The sequence below is a fragment of the Buteo buteo genome, chromosome 27 (genome assembly GCF_964188355.1).
Source record: "Buteo buteo chromosome 27, bButBut1.hap1.1, whole genome shotgun sequence".
Taxonomy (NCBI): domain Eukaryota; kingdom Metazoa; phylum Chordata; class Aves; order Accipitriformes; family Accipitridae; genus Buteo; species Buteo buteo.
Window position 1 is genome coordinate 12,408,687 of NC_134197.1, and position 21,107 is coordinate 12,429,793.

Here is a 21,107-nt window from a genome sequence, read left to right on the forward strand (position 1 = left end):
TACAGTGGTCCTAATCTGTGTATTATTATTTCTCCCTCACTCCTCTGTTGTAGAATGAATGTAACGTAATCAGAGGGACTTCGGGGTGTGAGTTGCTCAAACCAAAGTTCTTTCAGGTTGTGTTTCTCTCACTGTTCTGATGTTTGGTTTTTAGGGGGAATTTATGTGTGTCTAGCTGTACCTGTATTGTGGATATCAGATTCTTTGGCAATCTGCATAAACCATGGAAGTATTTCATCAGCTAAGAACTAGTCTAACCGGCAAAGAGAATGACTTGAAATACTTCTGGCCTTTATAAGCTCTCTAAAGGAGATGATAATATCGAAAGCAAAGTCTCTGAATTTACATAGTGTAGGAATGGCATTATATATAGAGATAGCTCATATCTTGTCCAGATTTAATAAAAATATGGGTTAAATTTTCCTCTGTTTTGTACTTCATTTATGTCAGCTATGTTCCCTTTTGTTTTGGAAGAAGTTTAATATTAAAAGAAATTTCAATGTATAAAATGTACGCTAAATAAGTGGTGTTTTAATTCCTGATAAAATCAGAATATAGAATTATTTTCTTTCTCCTGTTTTTGTGATATCATTAGTCTTGTTTGGTGACATCATTATGTTGCCATAAAAGAATATGAAGCAGAAAAACCCCAAACAACTGTTATGAATGTTATGATAAAGTAGAAAGAGAATATGGGATGGAGTGAAAAAAAGTATTTGAAGAAGCAGAAGTATGACACAGTAAGAAAATGAAATTAAAATGAAAACATTATCAAAATTGTTTGGAAATTGTATAAAAGTTTTATTGGAAGATTGTCATGTTGCATGGCTAGAAAAACTGGAAAACCTATTACAAGTACTTCGGGGGTTTTATTGAGCTGTTGTACTGCAGTGTTTCTTAAACATAAGATTTTAACAAAAAATTTTATATATTTTTTTTAAACTATGAATATTTCAAATGGTGTGATAGTGTCTTCAAGTGAAAGCCATGCTTGAGAGTAAAGTTATTTCATGTAAGAACTTCCTGTGTAAACTAACCCTGTGGTTATTGAAATACCTTTTTTCTTTCTTAAAACAACACTTACTACTCCACTATTTCACTTGGGCATAAACACACTTCTTTCAAAGTTCTAAAAAATTTTTTATTGAAGTAGTGCAGATACTTTGTCATTAGTATCCTTAATGCTATTGAATAATTTTTTTTAGCAGTAGTTTAAAAAAAATAAATAAAATTACACAGCATTGTTTTTACAGATACTATAGAATTACATCATGGGAGCTTGTGTATATTGCCAAAATGTTTTGGGTTTCAGTCAGATTCAGTAACAAGTGCTGGACTTTTCACAGGAGAAAAGTAGCAGCAGATTTGTTGGCATTCTAGAAGCCTTGCGTTGTTACTTTAAAACAGAAAACATGAAACTTCAGTAGCAGTTTAACACCTACAAAGGAAAATATCCAAAGGAGATTAGCAGTAAAACAAGGTGTACATGCTGTTGAAGTGAAACTATATACAGCAAGCAAGACCTCAGAGAAAGAGCCAAGATATCAGAGTGTAGGACAGGGAAGTGTAGCTTCAAGGAGACAACTAGCATTGAGAATAATTTCTGGGATGATGAAAGCAAGCTGAGTTGGAGGAAGGGAATTGATTCATGAGTGGGTGAACACAAAAAAGCAAGACAAAGGAGGGTAGGGTAGAGAAAGGCACAAAAGATGGGTCAGGAAAAAAAGGATTTAAGTTTGGGATGTAAAAGGGCAGAAGAGTACATTTAGGACTGGGATGGGACCTGGAATGGCATACAAGGGTCCTGAATCCTCCTCTTCCTCTGCAGCAGGCAGAAATTCTGAAATCCAGTGTCAAACCTGTGTGTCATTTCTGCTTTGTACCAGGACACACAGTGCAGGTGCATCCAGCCTCTCATAGGCTGAGGAACAAGAAAGAAACATTAGATGCAAGAGAGCCACAAGCTTTTGAAAGTGCTCAATTTATTGTTTCAGATATGTTTTTGGTGTTACATGTATGCCCTACGCATTAGACTTGATTGACCTAGGGTTTAGTTTTCTTTTTTTTAGAAGATTAACACTCAATCTTACACAATTACAGTTTTTACAGAAAGGAAATTAAAACAAGCACTATAATAAATACCTGCCTCTCTGCAATGTAAAATAAAAATGTTGATTTCCACGCTTCTCCCTCAAGAATTCTATCATCAGCAAATGGTAATTCAGACTATTGGTACTGTGCAGTGTTACCTACCACAGAACCTTTAAACCTGTACCCTAAGTCTTGCAATTCTAAATTCATGTTTTAATTCAGTACAGAAATAGTTACATTTATATCAGTTCTGAGTCACTCTAACTCATAATCTCCCCTACTTTATGCAGTAAGCCTTGCAAATCAGCCTCAGATCAGGCTTCCTCTGCCATATTCCTCCGGCTCAGTCCCAGTCCCTCTCTGTTCCCTAGGTTAATTGAGAAGGAACTCAGCTGAAGTAGTTCCAGGGTGTGTACCTGTCTACGTTAAGGCAGTGTTACCCTCATCCACTGCTTAGCAAAAGCTGCAGTCTTTAGTGCCAGTACCCCAATCCAGTTATCTGTCAAGTTCTGCAGATTCCACTGGGTCTCTGTTTTGCACATTTTCCAGCATTCAGACTCTTTATCTCTCATTTGCACAGTCCATTAGTTCTGGCTGGCTTGAGTGGCTACAAGCAGAGGACCTGCTCGTTTAAAGATGAGTAGTCTCAATTTTAGTTGAGATGAGCCATGTGTTTCGTGAGGTGCTGTTGACAATTGAGACAAGAATTAGTAGTAGTATGCTGTTGTCTTCTACTCTGTTAGGTCAAGAGGCATAAGCTGGAGATCTACTAGATTTAACCATATTAACCACCATTGGAATACTAATGTGATTAATTTTAGGGCTGGAAAAAGTTAGAAACTGATTTCCAAATGTTGTTGAGGCTACAGTTTTAAGACCACTGTTCTAGTTAATGAGCCCCAACATACTATTTGGAAACTTGAGTCAAGTGACTTTCCCTCCCACTTTTGAGTAAGGATCTAGTTTGCTGAACCATGCCTCCTAGGGGACAGAGTCAGTGTCATGTATAACATGATGAAAAGGGTTTTCTTGAATTATTTTAAAGCATAGCTCAAGCAGGTTTTAGAGCAGTAAAACAAGTTACATTAAGTGAAGCTTCCTCTAATACTTACCATTTTCCCTGTTACTATGAAGTCTGGTGTTCCTTATTTCTTTTCATACACTCATTTTGCCTTAGTCTGTTTTATAAAGCAGCTCTAGACTGTCTCTGGAGTGACAGACTTAATAGTTTTAGTAAGATTGTTTTTGTAATGTTCTAGTTGGTTTCATAAAGGTACCTTACCTCTAGTCATTGTTTTCTCTCCTGCTTTTCCTCTCCAGTATATTTTATATTTTGCTGCATGTAGGTAATCAAGAAAATTAGGTTTTGATAGTATTTGTAGTATTGTTAGCACTACTAGAGTCATCATATATTAATTTTTGATATAAAGGTGCGTTATATTAAGCTTTCTGTGCAGCTCCTTATGCATTTGCCTTATGAGACAATTTTTGCAAATTAACTCTGTTCTCAGCTTCTTTCCACCACATGCTGTTAATGTTTTGCTTTTTGTTTTAAATAGCCTTTTAGCTTTTCTGATACATACTGTGGTTTTGATCAATAAGAATAGATGATGACATAGTAAAATATTACCACTGTGTAATGCGTCAGTTTTGTCTTGGTGTAGACTATTTATTGCCTAAATCATGTCATGATTCAACAAACTTGGATGTGAGCTGATCGTCAGCTGAGAAACTACTGCTGCTAATTACAAGAGTTAACTTGGTTGATCACCAGAAGTCTGCAGGGAAAGAAAAATCATGTTGCTTACACTTCCAAAAATAGCTTAATTTTGATGAACAGGAGCCTCATCTGCCTGAAGTTCTTGAATTATTGATAAAATATGGTATCTGTCTTCTACCTAAAACACAATAAGTAGTTCTCGGTAAGTGAAATTAGCATATAGGATATAAACATATGAGTTGGATGTCACAGCTTTTTTGAGGCAACTGTAATTGGTAACTGAATAACTCCTCAGTTCCAGATGCATGGTGTAAGCAATTCAGAAACATAATGTCACACGTGGGGACATAGGAGTTGTCTGTCCATAGTGTGTGTTGTACGGGAGCAGCAGTGGTAAACTCTGAGGTATTAGGCATTATACTTGAATCTGGCTTTCTTGCTTTGGAATAATTTTTGTTTGGGTTTATCCTGTCCTTTTTCTGACTTGCATAATTAACCCATGTCTAAACATATGCTACATACCATTAACGTGGTTATGAATTTGGCAACCAAGGGGAAGTAAACTAAGCTTTTCTTCTCTGCTTTGATGGTTCCGTAATGAAAGGGAGAATATGCTTCTGACTGGCAAAGGCTAAAGACAATACAAAATGATAAACTATTAGCTAGCTTCCCAGTTAAACATACTGAAGTATAAGTAGCTCTACTGCAATAGTCAGGAGGCAGCAAACTCATGTTCATGTTATACTGGAACATGCTGAGTGAAAGATTGAAGATGTAACTGGTTCAGAAAGAAGGCTAAGAGTTTCTGTCTAGTCCTCAGGGGATGGTTTAGCCTCCTATGTTTTATGATAGAAGTATGCACATGGTCCGAAAAAGGCAATAACTTTTAACATTTGACATAGCTGGTGGTTGTGGGTATCTTTTGGTGGTTAGTAGTCTTGAAGAAATTTGGTACTTCAAGCAGCTTGGACTCTTTGTCAGGTTAAGAGTAACAGTTTATGCTGTTGCAGACAGCAGTGGGCCCACCTCTTCATATGCGGGGCTTAGTATTCAGAGCCTTATAACGAGCTTCAGAAAAAAAACCCAAAATGTTGTTTGGTTTGCTTCCTTGATCACTTCTGTGGCATAAAGACAAAGAAGAGGAACAAGTAAAAAGATTCAGTTTTTTGACAACAAAAGGGCCTTGCTTCTGATGAAAGTGACTGCTTACTGTTTAAAAGCAAACTGTACTTTTGTGCTCCTTGCAATACCCTTCTGATGCTGGAACACATTAAGCTGCTTCTTCCAGGATAACACATATAGGCTCCAAATAGTCATTTACCACCAGACAGCTTTATACATCTGGACTTAACTTCTAACAATGTATGTAGAATTAGGAACACTTAAATGTTCTCCTTCAGTTTATTAACAGATGTTAGTATCAGCATGCTCTGATCACACCTGCCCAACAGTAATGCTACCATATGTACTTCAAGCTCATAACCCATAACTGGGATACTTTATTTAAGAGTAAAATTTGTTTCCTGAAATTTGACAGAAAATTTTGCTCTTGGACAAATACCATCCAGTGCAGAGATGCTTACAGCACCTAGACTGGAATACAGGTAAAAGGGTTCATCAAAAGAAAATGTTGTGTGCTTTATTACATGAGTTCAGGTTTCTCTTAGCTGCTATATTAACCATTTTTAATAAAAGAATCAAGATAGCATATTGGAGTTGAACAGCAGATGCTTAGATAAAATTATCATTGCTTACCTCTCTGAATGTTTTAACTTGTTCTGTCTTTCTAGGAAGGAACAAAGTGTGAAGTTCCCTGAAGACTTTTCAGTTAATCTTCCTAATCTCCTTAAATTTATTTTACATCACTCAAGTCTTTCTTCATCAGAGCCCTGTACCAAAGAATGCCTACATAAAGAGACAGTTCTACAGCAAGGACACATCTCCCACTTAGAGAAGGAAATTCAGAAGTTAAGATCAGAAATCAGTGCACTTCATCAGGCCCACGACCAGCTTGAAGCACAGCTTTCTGAAGCTAGGAGAGAGGAACATAGACTACAGCAGCAAAAACACACACTGGAAAAGCAGCACAAGACTCTGCAGCTCCACAGTGAGCAGTTACAGGCCACATATGACCAGAAGAATCAAGAATTATTAGAAATGGCTGAAAAGCTTCAAGAATTAGCTGATGCATCAGAAAACCTCCTTAAAGAGAATACTTTACTGAGAATCTTGGTGGCATCAAGGGAAGGAAAGCTACAGAGCAAAGATGAAATTAAAGAACCCCTTCACTCAGAGCAAACACTTTCTGAAGATAATGATGTATCAGTTTCAACAGCTACAGCCACATTAGAGGAAAAAAGGATTGATAATATTGATACCATAGAGACAGAGCACAATAGTGGAAACAGGACAGAATGATTGCTTACACAAAGTCAAATGATGCAGTATTGGGTAGGTATTTATGCAAATTTTATTGAAATTCATTGTAAATAAAGACTTCTTCCCCCACATGATCTAAAAAAAGAAAAATCAAATGGAATATTTTTGTATACTTGAACAACTTAGTAGATACCCACATCTAAAGAGAAGAGGAGAATGGAAAACACTTTCTGCACTTTACTATTGCACTAACTTACAAACACCTATCCATTGAACTTAAAGATGCTGAATTTTAGGGGCAACAGTGTGCAGCACCTCTGACTAAGGACCAGGGTTTTTTTACTGGCTTTCTCTTACAGCTGCTGGAAGAGAAATTAGACCTTTGATTTATACTTTTCCATAATTTCTGAAGTTTGCCCTTTACACTGCATTCTCTGCTGAATTAAAATGGAGATGCTTTATCTGTGTAATCAGTAAACTTGAATGGACAAAGTCATCTTGCTACAACTATTCTGTTCTAGAACTTCACCACTTTGTATCACTTTTGTATACCAGTTGTCTGACTGTCTTGAAATCTGCAAGAGCCATGTGTGAACTGTTCTCTACTAGAAACTAAAGAAAGTCTTACTGAACTAATCCTTTTCTCCTTGATTTGCAAAAGGTCTAGAATGCAGCAGTTTTAAGTGTATAGGTCTGGGTATACATGCAAGTCTCATGAGACTAGTATCTTAAAAAAAAAAGCATGTACCAGTGTAACTATAGCCCTCTATCATCTGTACCCCATATTGTACTCAAGAGGCAACAGCAGGAGCTTTTTCCTACTGAGAGCATTAGTTTTGCTTCAAATTACAGCCTTCAGGTTAAAAAAAAAAAGGCAAATATTGAACTAAAATGCAAGTCAACATTTACTGTAGAAGAAACAGACAAGACTTTTTGCCTAGGCCATTATTGTCTTGCATATAGTTACAATTCTCAAGCACATTTGCTAGACCTATATTACTTAGTTATTCCATATATACAGGTACAAGAAGCAAGTCTAATGCTTCCTATAGAGCTGAAGAACTTGGACTTCATTATTTGTAACTTATCTCAGGGAAAAGACTTACAGTAGCTTTTTTTTTTTCCCCCCTCCTAGGCAATTAAGTGTTTAAAAATTTCAGTAGGCAAAGGAAGCTATGTATAAAGTAACAGAAAATAGGTCAGTGGCCTCAAAGCATGTATGCCTACCCTAAGAGTTTTAGAATATGTAAGCTGCCATTGGTGGCTCAGTGTTGTTCCTTCTCCTCCCCTTTCTGCCCCATCTCCTCCCCCCAAACCTTTGAGGTCCAGCACTCCCTGTTTAACACATCTTTCTACAGTTCCTATAGCTGAACTATAGCACAGAGCAGGACACAGAAGGGATGTCCTTTTTGGAAGGACTTTGCCATTGCTAGCTAAAAACTTTTACAAACTGATTAGCAATCTGCCTTCCCCATATCAACATTTGTTTTTGTAGGAAAGACTGAAACTTATCTTGTAGTAGTACAGTTAAATCAAGAGAGTTATCTACAAGATACATTAACTGAATTCTATAGTTGACTGTAGACTAAAATGCCTTTTTACAACAGGCTGTTAACATATACCCTAACTGCTAAGTACACAAACAGGGGTTCTAGGAAAAATTCATATTAGTTGCACTTATGCCAGTTTTAGTAAGTAACCACTTCTGCAGTTTCAGCATGCAGACCTACAGAAGAGAAGAGCCTGCTCTACTGCCATTTCAAACTCCTGGAAACCTTCTGGACCACCCCTGAGGGTTCAGTATCCATCATTAGTTCCCAGGTTGGAATCCATCAAAATGGCAGTTTCCTTGCAGTAGCTACATAGTTAGAGAACTCAGTTGTAGCAGCCAAAAGCTTAACCTACCTAGCTGCAACTAAAAGAAATCGATTCCTTTCTTGTAGCTCCTGTGTTTCCTCCCTCAACATGTTACTGAAGGCTTATACATTCTTTGCAAAGAAAGCATTCTGTATCAGTCCAATAAACTGTTAAGAGTAGGAGTTTTGAATTTATGGCTGCGCACTCAAGTTAGTAGCAAAGCAAGCTTTAACTGCAGATCTGGTTCTGAAGGTCTGGAATCCCATCTACAGTTGTGGTTCAGGAGTCCCCTTGTGTGGTATGTACAATTGCATCATATTGTTCCCCATATGCTGTGGAACTCAAAGCAGAAAGCTTCTGGCAGCCTATTTACAGTTCACAGTTGTAAATTAGTTCACATTACAGTAGTAGCTCCATCAAAATAGGCTCAGCTAAACATTCAAGTAACAAAAAACACTAGTAGTCTCTTCACACCAATATATCCCTGCATCCATTGCCAGCAATGGACATTATGCCAGGTGAGTCAGCTCCTGTCATAGAGGAATTAGGATACACAGCTGATGCAAAGTGCAACTTCTCAGTGCATGCAGTTGCAAAAAAAGCTTATTTAATCCTCATCAGAGTGTTTTCTGATGAGTAGTATGCATGTGACCAGGTTCTTCACAGTATAGGGATTCTTCTGCTGGTTACACACATTATAAGCAGAGTCCATATACATGTGTTGCTCCAAGTTAGCTATGTACCTCTGTGCCATTTGGAGTTAGCTTAGCTTTCCTCTCTACACAAGGTCCTTTAGCAGAGTACTGCACCAGAAGAAAGGGCTCTTTGGTTTCTCCTTCACCCACAATGCTTTCCTCATCTTCAGACTGGCTGATCCTTTGCAGACGCAGGTAACACCAGCAGCCCAGTATCAAGGCACCAAGAGCCGCAATAGCAATCAAAATAACAATAACAGTCACCACTCCAGTGGTGGGGCTATGATCCATAATAGACATGGTCAATATTTCAGATTGTCCCACTTCTTTAAGGAGATTCTTCTGTCCTCACTGTCAGGCTTGCTGCATCTTCAAACTCCTGCAGTGCAAAAAATAGACACTTAATGAAGTTGTGCAGTTCTACCATATTCAGCAACATTGTATTCATGGTTGGTATCCTTCACAATGGCACATGACCCTCTTGCATTCAGTGCTTTGAGCTTCTCACACTCCTACAGTTCTTACTCATTTTAAGCTATTTCTTCAAACTGGTTTCTACATCACACTAAAGCAAATGAAAGCTAAACTTACTTCAACTCTTGACATGCTTGTCAAGATAGCACATGGTCAGCCTGCTAAGTTAACAATTTTAATAGGAGACAGAAGATGAGTCAAGACACAAACACATAATAGACTATATGGAAGTTACATAGTTTAGTATAGAGAAATTTAAGACTATTTAATGCAAATGCTAAATCATGGGTGAGCTCTCAAATACACAAGGTAGCAATTCAGCTACCTTTAGTTTTCCTAAAGGAATCCTACAGAAACAGTATATTTGAGAGTTGGAAGTCTGGCCTTTTTAAAAATTTTAATTTACAAACATCCTTCCTACATACTAACAGTTCCAGGATTGGTAAGCTAATTGCAAAGGTAATTGCTACGCTAATGCATTACTATAAGCCTGTCCATAACACTGGTCTGTTTAGAAGGGTTGGCTATGGTAATTAATTGGTTGTCCGTTGAGCTGATAAAACAACAGATGTTGCTTTATATGCATTTTTCATAAGAAGCAGGTAGAGCTAGATTTATTGAAGACTAATAAAACACAAAGGGAAGATCATTATTTTAACATGCTGCTCCTCTTACTGGCTTTCATACCACAAGAGCAAGGTAGCATGTTAGGACTGCAGCTGAAATTGGAACAGAGGCAGCAGGCAGGAAAATGGGCAAGAGGAGGAGCTGCAAGACTTCCTTAGTCTGCTGCAGAGTTTTGGCAGGATGAAAAATATAGACTGTCTTTTGCTACTTGCACTTCCAAATTCACAACACTATTTAAGGGGTCACGTGATCCTTGCCTTAAATTTCAAAGTTATTGTTAACAAAGCTGGTAGCTTTACATTACTCCACTTCAACTGGGACATAAGACAAAGTCTTCCCTTCCTACTGCCCTAGCTCTTTAACAAGACAGAAACTCATGGAAGACTTTAGTAGAGACCAGAACCAGTCCTACCCAGGAGCTCTGTACTGCTGTAGGAATCAGGTTAGGGCTCTATACTACAATTTCAGGTACAACAGATAGAGTCTGTAGTGGTTCTAAGGCCACCTGCAAGTGCAGAACAATGTGTGCATTTCAGCTGCCATGTAGCCACTGACTGGCAATGTATTAACAGGAATATCTTCTGGCTGCTGTAAGGGCAGGTCTATCGAGAGCCACATACCATTCCCGGAAAGGCTCTTCCTCACCATCCTTGTTGCAGTCTCTCAGCTGCAACAGCAGCATCTTCATACAAACCCCTCGGGAGAAGTCAGTCTTAAATGACCTTGAGCCAGAAGCATTAGCTTATTGTGTTATCCACTGCACTTGAATTCTCATCAGCATTTCAACATGAGTCAAGGCAGTTACAGTGCAGTATCTTCACCAACAGGACTCAAGTTAGAGACTAAGTTTATTCCCTAACATCTCATGGAACGGCAGACACACACACACTGCCACATAGCCATTTCAGCAAGGACACATCCACTAAAGAGAAGTTCAACATGAGCGTCACTAGGGTCCAGTGTCACATAACTAACTTGCACACTGGCTACATTTCCAGCCCTGTAAACTACAGCAACCAACAGCTTGTAGTGTACCAACTAAGTCCTGCAGACCCAAGTGTTGCCCCGGTAAGGAAAACAAAACAAATCACACCACACACCCTCAGCAGAGATGTGTACAATTTTTGTCATGATCATCTTGGTTCTGCAATGCTTATTCAACACAGCGTGATCAGCTGAGGGTGATTAAGAGTGACTTTCATGTAGTTCAGGGCATGTCTGAACTGCAGCACTTTGATCTAGCCACAACAGTACAGCATCAGCATAAAAGATGGTTTACCTTGCCTCTCATGCAGGCACTGCATGTCCACATTAAGCCCTCTTCTGCAGCTTGCACAACTGCTAGCAGCAGTGACAACCTACTAGCACTGTTTCTCTACAGCAGTTTGGTGCTCCACATAACCTTACATGAGAATTAAACAACGCAATGGTTTCAGTTTGATCTGGAAAACACAGGCAGGTCTGCAAGTTCCTGTTTGAGGGAGAAACAGGGCTCTTTAAGGGTGCAGACCTCTGCTTGAGACAAGGCTTTCTCTCATCAGGTTACACACTGGGCTCTTGCCATTCCCATTTCTTCTGGGATCCTGAGGAGTACAGCTGGACCAGGAAGTCCACTGTTTGGGAAGGTGCTTTCTCAGAACAAAGAATGCACAGGAGCAGTTCAGAGGAGTTATGAGAGGTAGGCATTTATTGCTGTCCTTGTGGGAAGAGCTGTATAGTACTTTCTTATTTACTATTCTTGGCCACTTCTGTTTAACACCACAATTACTGCTTAATAACACTGCTACTGCTTGCTTGAAGTTGTGAAGCAATTTAACCCCTACATCCACCTTTTGGAAAAATCCTGATGTTAAACTATACAAAGATCAGACCCAAGTCTCCATCAGTCTTATTTCTCAGCAGACACTGGGAAGAACCTTGCGGGCCCACATGCACTCCATGAGTGGGTGACTTCAGTCACTGGCAACTCCCACACAGCTGATGCTTCTCAAATATATGAAGTTCTACAGCAGATGCCAGTCAGGAGCATAAGTAGAGAGTTTCAAGGTGCAGAGCTGGCCAGGAAGAACATGCTGATTACTTTGGGTACAATAGCTTTGTTTCTTTTTCTTCTGCTCTAGCACATCAACTCAGCTTAGTCATGACAGCTCCTTCTAGAATAAGTTCACATTAATCTTTTACAAAAGGACAGATTTAACAGCTGGGAGATCATCTTTTCTTGAAGTCTTGCTCTTAAGTTTACACACAATGAAGAATATTATCAGACTCATCCTTCCAGTCTAAGGGGTCACTTGTATTTATTATCACCAACTAACTAGAACAGCTCTTAAGACAACTGAGATGTTAACAGTAGTAGATATAAACAGACCAGAATAGGACCTGTCCTTGAGGCAGGATGTTTTACATGAATGCTCACTCTGTTTACACTAGAAAGTTCCAGCCGAGTTAGGCTCTCCTGTGTCTCAAGTGATTTGGCTTTGATATGGCAAGGTAGAAAGTGTTAGAGATAGAGAACTAGGACCTCCAGGATGCACAAGACAAATTTGGACTGGAAGTTGTTTAATAAGGGTAAATCAGAGTGCAACACAGCAACCTACGGATTCTTCTTAAAGATCTTTCTTGGCCAATTCCATAGGTTTTTACCTTTAAAATTCTGAATGCTTTTTTATTTGATTAAAAATTCAAAGGATCTGCATCAGTTTGATCTCTGGGACAGAAAAGAGCACTACTTCCTCTGGATGCACTACCCAGTAAGTTGCCTTTCTCTAGGCACAGAAACAAGTGCTATCTCACATTAATACTGTCAAGATAATCAGTGTGCATCAAGAAGCCCTTTCTAGCTTCTATTTGGAAAGCTCCTCACATCTTTGCGCCATACCATAGTTAATGCTAAGAGTTGTAGGAGAAAACAAGCCTACTTATCTTCAGAAAGATTATTCCACAGACATTCCCCTTCTAGGGAAAGGACAACTAGACAGAATTCAAGGTCACTTTCTCAAAGCACTTCAACTCCACTTCTCAATGAGATAAATGTAAAGTGTAGAAGTCATTCCTTCTGCAGGCATATCCTCTTCTCACTCAAGGAGTCTGGAGCCAGCACCTTATATAAAGTCAGGTATTAAGCATCTGTACAAATTTACAGTGGCACAACCAGCTAGTTAATGGTGCATGATAGTAACTGGGATGGTAGCACTGTTACTCTATTAGCTTTGGATAGTTTTGTTTCAAACACCTGCAGTGTTCTGGCACCAAAAGCTACAGTGTTGTTGCTAACTCATGCTGCTATTTTTCTGGCTTTAGGTCACTGTATACCTAGAGCTAAAGCTCCCCTGCAGCCTTAATTCTGTCCTTTGCACAGTATATTTGCATGTTGTAACTATATTAGTAAGAACTACCAGAGAGGCCTTTGGTTTCTGCATTGTTTTCTAGACACAGAACTCCAACCTCACTACTCTTTCCACCAGCAACTGATTGAAATCAAGATTTAGCTGTCTTCACAGTCCACTTCTTGATGGGAGAAATACCGCATTCTGTAGATCCACTTAAATTGATCTAAATGAGATTACAACTAGCTTTGAGACTCACTTTTCCCTTAAAGCATGCCTGAGCTAAAAAAAGCCCATGAGCATACCAGGAGCAGCACTGACTTACTTTATCACTTTTACTGCAAGATATCAAAAGCTGTAAATTCCTGATCTTCAAAGGGATTGCTAACACCATCCATATATACTTGGTGGCACTTCTAGTGCTATGTCCCTTCCCACCAGGCTTGCTATCAAAGCAAGCATCTTAGCATATTTACTCATTAGCAAGATTAGTCAGATTTACTGGTGGGAACTGCAAATAGCCTCAGTTCTTACAGCAATCAAGCAGTGAAAACATCAGCTATAAACTAGTTTTCCATAAATAACAGCTTCTTTTCTTTTTTGCCTAATACCAGCTTCTATACAGAACTTCATTTTTTAAATTGTTTTTGGTTTGTTTTGGTTTGTTTTTCTTTTATCCAATTCAGAAGCTGTAAGTAAAGGACAAACAAAAAGGCAGTTTAAATTGCAGAAGGCTGCTAGAGGACAAATTCAATGCAAGGCTGGCATTAGTTTCTAAACCAAGTTTTTAATGATTATAGGTATTCTGCTGCTAAGCTCACTATCGTTAATGCCTGCAGGCATGTTTCTGAAAAGAAATACTGCTATTATGCCAAAGCTGTACGCTGTATGAAGAGGCTTAAAAGCAGATCTACTATAGTTCACCCAAATATACCAAAGTCCTCAAGCAGTTATGTTCAAGGTGCAAGTGTTAAGTCTTTAGGCTTTGTTTTTTTTGGGTTTGGGGGTAAAGGTAGGAGGTATACCTTCTATTACAGTATTTCACCTAAAGTAAGTTGAATGGGGCAGGGCAAAGGAAATGAGAATAAAACTACCAGAGGACTTCAGTTTAAAAATAAAAAGATTTAGTAATGACTGCTTAGTTAAAAAGCCTCCATGTTAAGACCTTTAAAAGGCAAAGTAACAACAGCTTGCACTACATGCTACTAACTGAGAAAAAAGCTTTTTCTTGTATGTGCCAGTAAGATTACTTCTGAGGAATGCTGCATACTCTTCACAAGACCATCCTTATTGCCAATGGGAGATGAGGGGAAAACCCTCTGGGGAAAATCAGAGCTGTAATTCTACCACTGGCACACAAGTGCATACAGCACCCATGCTACCCAGCCATAGAGAATTAGGCCTTTACAATACAAGAGTGCTCAGGCTTCACCACTTCCAAAAAAAGGAGGATCACTGTTATTCTTAATTAACTCCAGTTAATGGCACCTCTTTCTGATAAAGCCAAATTATCTTGCACAAACTGGGGCTTGGCCAGAGGCTATTTTAGAAGCAGGGAGGTGTTTAGTAAAAGCCTTCAATGCAAATCTTCTCCTCCCAACCCTTATTATATTTGTGATAAGGAACAGAAGAGCAGGGAAGGCAGCTAAAAAAGGCCTTTCTGTGGCTAATTAGTTAGGGACAGTCTTCCAACAACTTGGCATTCAAGCAACTGTTAGAAACACAAGAATGAAAAACAATACCGAACAGCATTGTCTGGAACAGCAGTTAGTTTCTGCATGAGGTGTAGTAGTACCTTACGCTTAATCAGGAATCACTTTCAGAGCTTTACACCAAGCTAAATCACACAGAAGTTATTATTTTACAGAAGACAGTAAGATGAAGAGAAGGGAGCAGCAATTTAGGAAGTTTCCCAGACAGTGACACAAATTCAAGAATAGGCAGACCTTCTCAGCAGAACAGCAAGTAGAATAGGTTTACACTGTAACTGCCCATCAGGCAAGTCAGCCAGTTCATGCAGAACTAGAATCAGGTTTCTAATGTTAAGAGCATGTTTGCTTCAGAGGCAATCGCATGGCTGGCAAAGCATTTGTCACACTCTAGATTTGTATTTCTCAGTGTCACATCTACATGAAGCTCTAATGAGAGGTCTGTCCTGATAAGATAACAAGGTCACTTCTGACATTCCAGTATCAGAAGTAACATGCTGTGTATTTCCTGTGGCATAACTTAATTCTTGATATATTAGAAAAATTGCTGAGATGGCAACATTAAGTTTGCTGATAAAAAAACTTTTTCTATTTACACATTCAAGGTAGTTCTCCAGATGTATGGTTTGGGGTTTTTTAATGGCTAGATATCCAACAGCTATATGGGTGCTATCTAACAGCAGCTAGATAGCACCCATACATTTCTGATATTCAAGCAGATTTTATACTCAGCTCAAATCTTCAGACTGCAAGTACCCCAGAAGTCTATCACATACCTGTACCGGGGTAGCTCAAGAGCTCAGGCTAGGAATCCTCTACTCAGTTTCCAAATCCCCTTATTAGAAAAGTGAAGGTCACACTGGTTTTGGATCTTGTCTGGCAAGTCTTCCTCCTCGCTCCTCCCCTGTGGAGAGGGATCACATTGGTCTCTAGATGCTCCGCATCCCGAGTCCCTTCTGCTCTTGGCGTTCCAGAGTTACGTAACCATGCCCAACCACGAGCTCCTGGCACAGGCACTCAGGGAAGGAAGACCCGATACCGTTTCGCCTACCTGCTAATCAAGGCAAGAGCCTTACGAGTTGTTCCGAGCTCTTTAGGTCTACCAAAAGCAGCGTCTACTGACAGATGTCTACACCTGCATTCACGCCAGGAAGAGGAAGAGCGCGAGACAGCACGGGACGCGGCGGCCGCTCGGAGGAAGGAACGAGAGTCGTTTTGAACAACTCGCGTTACCGCGGGCTCCCAGGACCGCCGACGTCGCGGCCAGTTCGGACCTCCCGCCGCTAAGCCCGGGGACGGGCCGCTCCGGCCGAGAGGAGCCCACCCCGCCGGCAGCGGGCGCGGCCGGCGCCCACCCCGAGCTGCCGCCCACGAGCCGTGAGGCATCGCCTCGTGCCCGCAGCACGGCGGCGGCAACCGCGCCGGGAGAAGGGCGCCGAGCCCCCGGGCGGGCCCGCTCGGGAGGACGGGGCAGAGCCGCCTCCCGGGCCGGGGGAGCCCCGAGCCGCCCTCCTCCGCGGCCCGCCCGAGGCCTGCGGGGCGCCCCAGCACCGCTCGGGAGCGAGGCAGGGCCGGCGCGGAGCCCGCCGCCGCCCGGGCGCCGAGCCCTCCCGCCGGGCCGCCGCAGACACAAAGAGCGGCTCCGCCGCGGCGGCGGCGCCCGGGAAGGGGGCGGCCCGGCAAAGCACGGGCGGCCCCTCCGCTGCTCCCGAGGCTCCGGCCGCCGCCCCAGCGCGGGACCCTCCCCGAGGCGCGGCCCCCGCCCCGGCTCACGGCACGGCCCGAGCCCCCCACGCGAGCACTCGGGCCCCCCGCGCGGCGCCCGGCCGAGCCGAGCCGCCTCCCGCCGGGATCCACCCGGCCACAACCCCCCTCCAGGCGCTCACCGTCCGCCGCGGCCCCGCCGCTCCCCGTCCCGCGGCGCACCCACCGACGCCACCGCGGGCGCGACAGCTCCTTCCCCGCCCGCGCCGCCTTATATCGGGGGCCGGGCGGCGCCGCGCGGCGGCCAATCGGCGCCCGGCGCGCAGGGCCCGGCCAGCAACAGCTGACGGGCGGGGCGGCGGCGGCGGCGGCTGCTCGGCCCTCCCCTCCCCTCCCCTCTCCTCCCCTCTTCTCCGCTCCGCTCCCGCTCCCTGGCCGCGGCGGCGGAGCGGCAGGCCCGCCTCGCCCCGTGAGGGGTTGGCGGGTCTCGGCGAGCGGGGCCGGGGGGGCCGAGGAAGGCGCAGCTGAGGTCAAGGGCTCCCCTGAGGGGGCGCGCCCCTTCCCGCCGCCGCCCTCGGCCGCCTCAGCCCTGCCCGGCGGCGAGGCGAGGGCGTGAGGGAGCCGCGGCCGGGCGGGAAGAAGCCGCCCGCGCTGGGCAGCCCCGCAGCCCCCCCACCCCGCGAAGGGACTGAGGGTGGCAGGCGTCTCTGTCCCGGCCCCCGCGCTCCCCTCGGCTACCGCCTGCACCCCGCAAGAGGCCCTTTCTCGACTCTCCGTGCAGCAATACGGCGACGGTGCCGTTACTGCCGAGCCCACCTCAGAGCCGCCGCGGTGCTTGGTGAGCGCTGACAGCCACCCGCCGGCCCAGGCTCGGTGCAGACAGCGTGACAGGCCTCCCTGACTCTGAGGTCTTCTCTCTCCAACGTCTAGTATGATCTCATTCCCGGTAACGTCCACTATATTTAGTAATTCACCCCGCAGTCGTGCCGTAACTGTAAGCGCGTTAGGAAGTTGCCCAATGCAGGGTTTTGTCACCCTTCCGCTGAAGTTGGTCCTTACTGATGCCAGGGAGCGAAAAGGTGACGGAGTACTGCAGCTCCTCTGACGGGGTACAGCTGCTGGTAAAACAGACCCCAACTTGTTTGAGTTCATGTAAAGTCTTAATTCTGGCAAAAGGAGTTTTGAGGGAATAGACTCTGACAGAAGATCAAGTTCAGAAGGTACCATGACTTACATAAACACCTGTTTTACAATATAGATGCTGGTTTATATCATTGTCATGGTTTAACCCCAGCGGGCAACTAAGCCCCACACAGCCACTCGCTCACTATCCCACCCCAGTGGGATGGGGGAGAGAATCAAGAGTAAAAGTGAGAAAACTCGTGGGCTGAGACAAAGACAGTTTAACAGGTAAAGCAAAAGCCATGCATGCAAGGAAAGCAAAACAATTCATTCACTCCTTCCCATGGGCAGGCAGGTGTTCAGCCATCTCCAGGAAAGCCGGGCTCCATCACACCTAATGGGGACTTGGGAAGACAAACACCATCACTCTGAACATCCCCCCCTTCCTTCTTCTTCCCCAGCTTTATATACTGAGCATGACGTCCTATGGTCTGGAATATCCCTTGGGTCAGTTGGGGTCAGCTGTCCCGGCTGTGTCCCCTCCAACTCCTTGTGCCCCCCCAGCCTCCTCGCTGGTGGGGTTTGGGGAGAAGCAGAAAAGGCTTTGGCTCTGTGTGAGCACTGCTCAGCAATAGCTAAAACATCCCTGTGTTATCAACACTGTTTTCAGCACAAATCCAAAACATAGCCCCGTACTAACTACCATGAAGAAAATTAACTCTACCCCAGCCAAAACCAGCACAATCACGCACACTTTTATAGGGAGTAAAAGTAATTTTTCCTTGCATTAACGCAGTGTCCACCATGAGCACGTGAAAATCCTAAGTGCATTGTCCCTTTCCATTCTCATTCAGTTAAAAGCTAAATGTGGCCCAGTACCCAGATGGATACCTCACCTCCCCTGATCCTCTTGATGTCCAGACATGAGCCATCTTTTCCCTGGGAGCTGTACAGCCCCGCTCACACATTTTGGTGTCTCAGGAAGCCTTCCTAAGTTGACAGGTTAACTCTGGACTGCTCCTGAATTGTATCTAGCCAGTTTGCAGCATTACCAGAGAAGCTGTCTCACAGTACAGACTGCCCTAAGCATACCATCTTGTAGGTTTTTTTAATGAAAAATGCATGGTGGCATGAAATACCTGAGATACCACAGCCAATTAAGAACATTTTAGAAAAGTCATTGTTTAATGCAAAATGAATGTTTTATTTAAGCTTTGGATCTAATGAGAGTAGCACAGCATCAGTTTCTATTGTCTTTATGCATCAGCCACCGTAGAAGAGATGATAAAGTACTACTGAACACATCCTTAAATGTTCAGAATCTTTTTGGAAGGAAGTAGAAGACCAAGCACTGAGACTGAGTTATTTTCACTGTTAGTAACTAATGGTCTGGATTGTCTGGCCAAGCAATATTGGCCATGGCAGTAACTTATCTTTCTGTCAAGTAAGCAGATGCAGAGGTAGCCTTTGGGCAAGTACTTTAATAAGACGTCTAAATCCCATTTAGATATTTGAATCACTATGGAGATGCCTGTTTTACTTACATAACCATGGATATAGACTCCACTGTATATGAGTGTCCTAATCCACTTCAGTGAGAAGGGTCATGCCCTTCTGTACAAAAAGCGTGAACGCAATTACGACAGAGCTGACTGGTAAAAGCCATCCAGTAATAGCACCGCCTTAAGAGAAGACCAGCAATCTCTTTGGGCATAATTTGAAAAGTTTTTGCCTTTGAGAAACTTTTTACAGTGATTTTGTAATTCATATTTAGTAAATTGCATAGAGAACAAAGCGGGTTCATTCACATCAGTTTCTTATCTTTGCAAATGGGCTGCCTGATCTGCACAGGCTTAGAGCATGGGAAATTTCCAGTCTGCTGTGGACAAAGTACAGGGCTATTAATCCTTCAGAATTGCTTAAAAGCTTCTCTTACTTTGCCACCTTCACCTGTCCCCGGTTAATGCTCAAGGCCTATAGCAGCAGCAAGACCCTAGTGACCTCTGATCCTCAGAGTTGGGGAGCGGAAAGAACCCACTTCATACTTTACCAGGAGCTTGTGAAGCATACTGGCAGATTCAGTTAAAGCAATCAAGCAACATGGTCCTCAGCTGTGCTAGGGATGAAAAATTGAGTTTCCTCTCACTTACTTACTATTGCTCCTTAGCTCTGCACAAGTAATGTACAACTGTGAACATACAACATGCTAGTATAGGAGATAGTTTTCTCTTCCTAGAAAAAAAGAATTATAAGCTTATCAATAAGATTTTTTCCCCAATATTCATAACTTATATAAACAGTTTTAACAATTTTCTGAATTTTATACCATCATTTAAAGCATAGCCTCTTGCTTTGATGTTTTCATGTCACAGCACTCAACATTTTAAACCATTACATATGCTTATTGACTTCACTGGGAATTATCTGCAGAAGAATTCTGGAGTCAGTTGTAATCATTGTCACAGTCATCTGGATCTCTGCTGGAGCTACTCTGACCACTAGCATAGTTTCCAGCAATGTTGACTTTAGAGCGTTACTAATTATAGAGATTCCTTGGTTTATCTTCAGGGACTATACCATTGTCAGAGAAATTCATGATCAGATTAAGATTTGCCTGTATTTTATTTTGTTAGAGACAATTTGTTTCCATTGTTGCAAGTTCACACTCTCCTTGTCTTTCAACAGCTTTCAAGATAGATGATGTGGCTATTTTAAATGTACCTCTTTTTGGAGTTTCCTTCTGTCAGTTACACCCTGTGTCCTCTAAGTATATTCTTTGTATATCCATTAACTTTAAACTTTGAATGGTTACCGTCAATATTTGTTCCTTTATTTAGGGGCATATGTTGCTTCTGAAATGGTAACTAGTAAAATAAAACATGTGCTTCCTCCATGCCCACTTGGAAAGACAACAAATATGCAAGAGATACATATTACACCTATAATACCTGTTCAATTTTCTGTTGTTTTATAGCACTCCTTGCTGCAAAATGTGTTCAATAATCATCTTTGCACCCTGGAAAGTGTATCAGGGAAACAGACTGGTCCCCACAGAACATTTTCTTATGCGTGTTTTAACTGTTCCTTGGAAATAGCTGTTTTGCAAGTCTATAGAGGGATTGTTAAAGAGGAAAAAATGCCACTATCTCTGTTCAAGGTGGTATAAGTAACAACTTTCACCTTTACTTACAGGTCCACTGAAGAGCACATATTACAGAGAAATGGGGACCAAGCTGAATCTCTCCAGCAGCTTGGGCAGGTAAGTTTTATCTTTTTTTATTTCAACTGAAAGAAGGGCATGAGAAATTAGTAATCCGGCTCTGTGCATGAAGAGGAATGAAGTATATAAAGTGTCTGTCCAGGTCAAAGTTTAATTTTTAAAAGTTTTATAAAACTCTCAGGG

General features: G+C 42.3%; 2 protein-coding genes and 1 long non-coding RNA gene across 11 annotated transcripts in view; 1 reads left to right on the top strand and 2 right to left on the bottom strand.

Annotated features, from left to right (window-relative positions):
• The window catches only part of TXNDC11 (thioredoxin domain containing 11), a 34,355-nt gene extending 28,113 nt beyond the window's left edge, over nt 1-6,242 (top strand). For all 4 annotated transcript variants that reach the window (XM_075058769.1, XM_075058770.1, XM_075058771.1 and 1 more), the window contains one exon: nt 5,602-6,242. In XM_075058769.1, the coding sequence (XP_074914870.1) occupies nt 5,602-6,229 (628 nt within the window). In that variant the 3' untranslated portion in view covers nt 6,230-6,242. The remainder of the gene's footprint in view (nt 1-5,601) is intronic.
• On the bottom strand, nt 1,965-3,688 carry LOC142045358 (uncharacterized). Its single transcript, XR_012654575.1, has 2 exons — nt 3,374-3,688; nt 1,965-2,776 (listed from the first exon to the last, which is right to left on the bottom strand). It is a non-coding gene; the product is annotated as an uncharacterized LOC142045358 (long non-coding RNA).
• A 9-nt stretch (nt 6,243-6,251) lies between the features above and the next one.
• Nucleotides 6,252-17,502, bottom strand: SNN (stannin). Of its 6 annotated transcripts, none has more exons than XM_075058775.1 (3): nt 17,399-17,489; nt 15,655-15,782; nt 6,252-9,121 (listed from the first exon to the last, which is right to left on the bottom strand). In XM_075058775.1, exon 3 carries the CDS (start codon nt 9,040-9,042, stop codon nt 8,779-8,781), a length of 264 nt encoding a protein of 87 aa, XP_074914876.1. In that variant the 5' UTR covers nt 9,043-9,121; nt 15,655-15,782; nt 17,399-17,489; the 3' UTR covers nt 6,252-8,778. The 6 variants fall into 6 exon arrangements, with proteins under 6 accessions (XP_074914876.1, XP_074914874.1, XP_074914875.1 ...); XM_075058773.1 differs by lacking the exon at nt 17,399-17,489 and adding an exon at nt 16,765-16,830; XM_075058774.1 differs by lacking the exon at nt 17,399-17,489 and adding an exon at nt 15,930-16,013.
• Between the last annotated feature and the right edge of the window lie 3,605 nt (nt 17,503-21,107).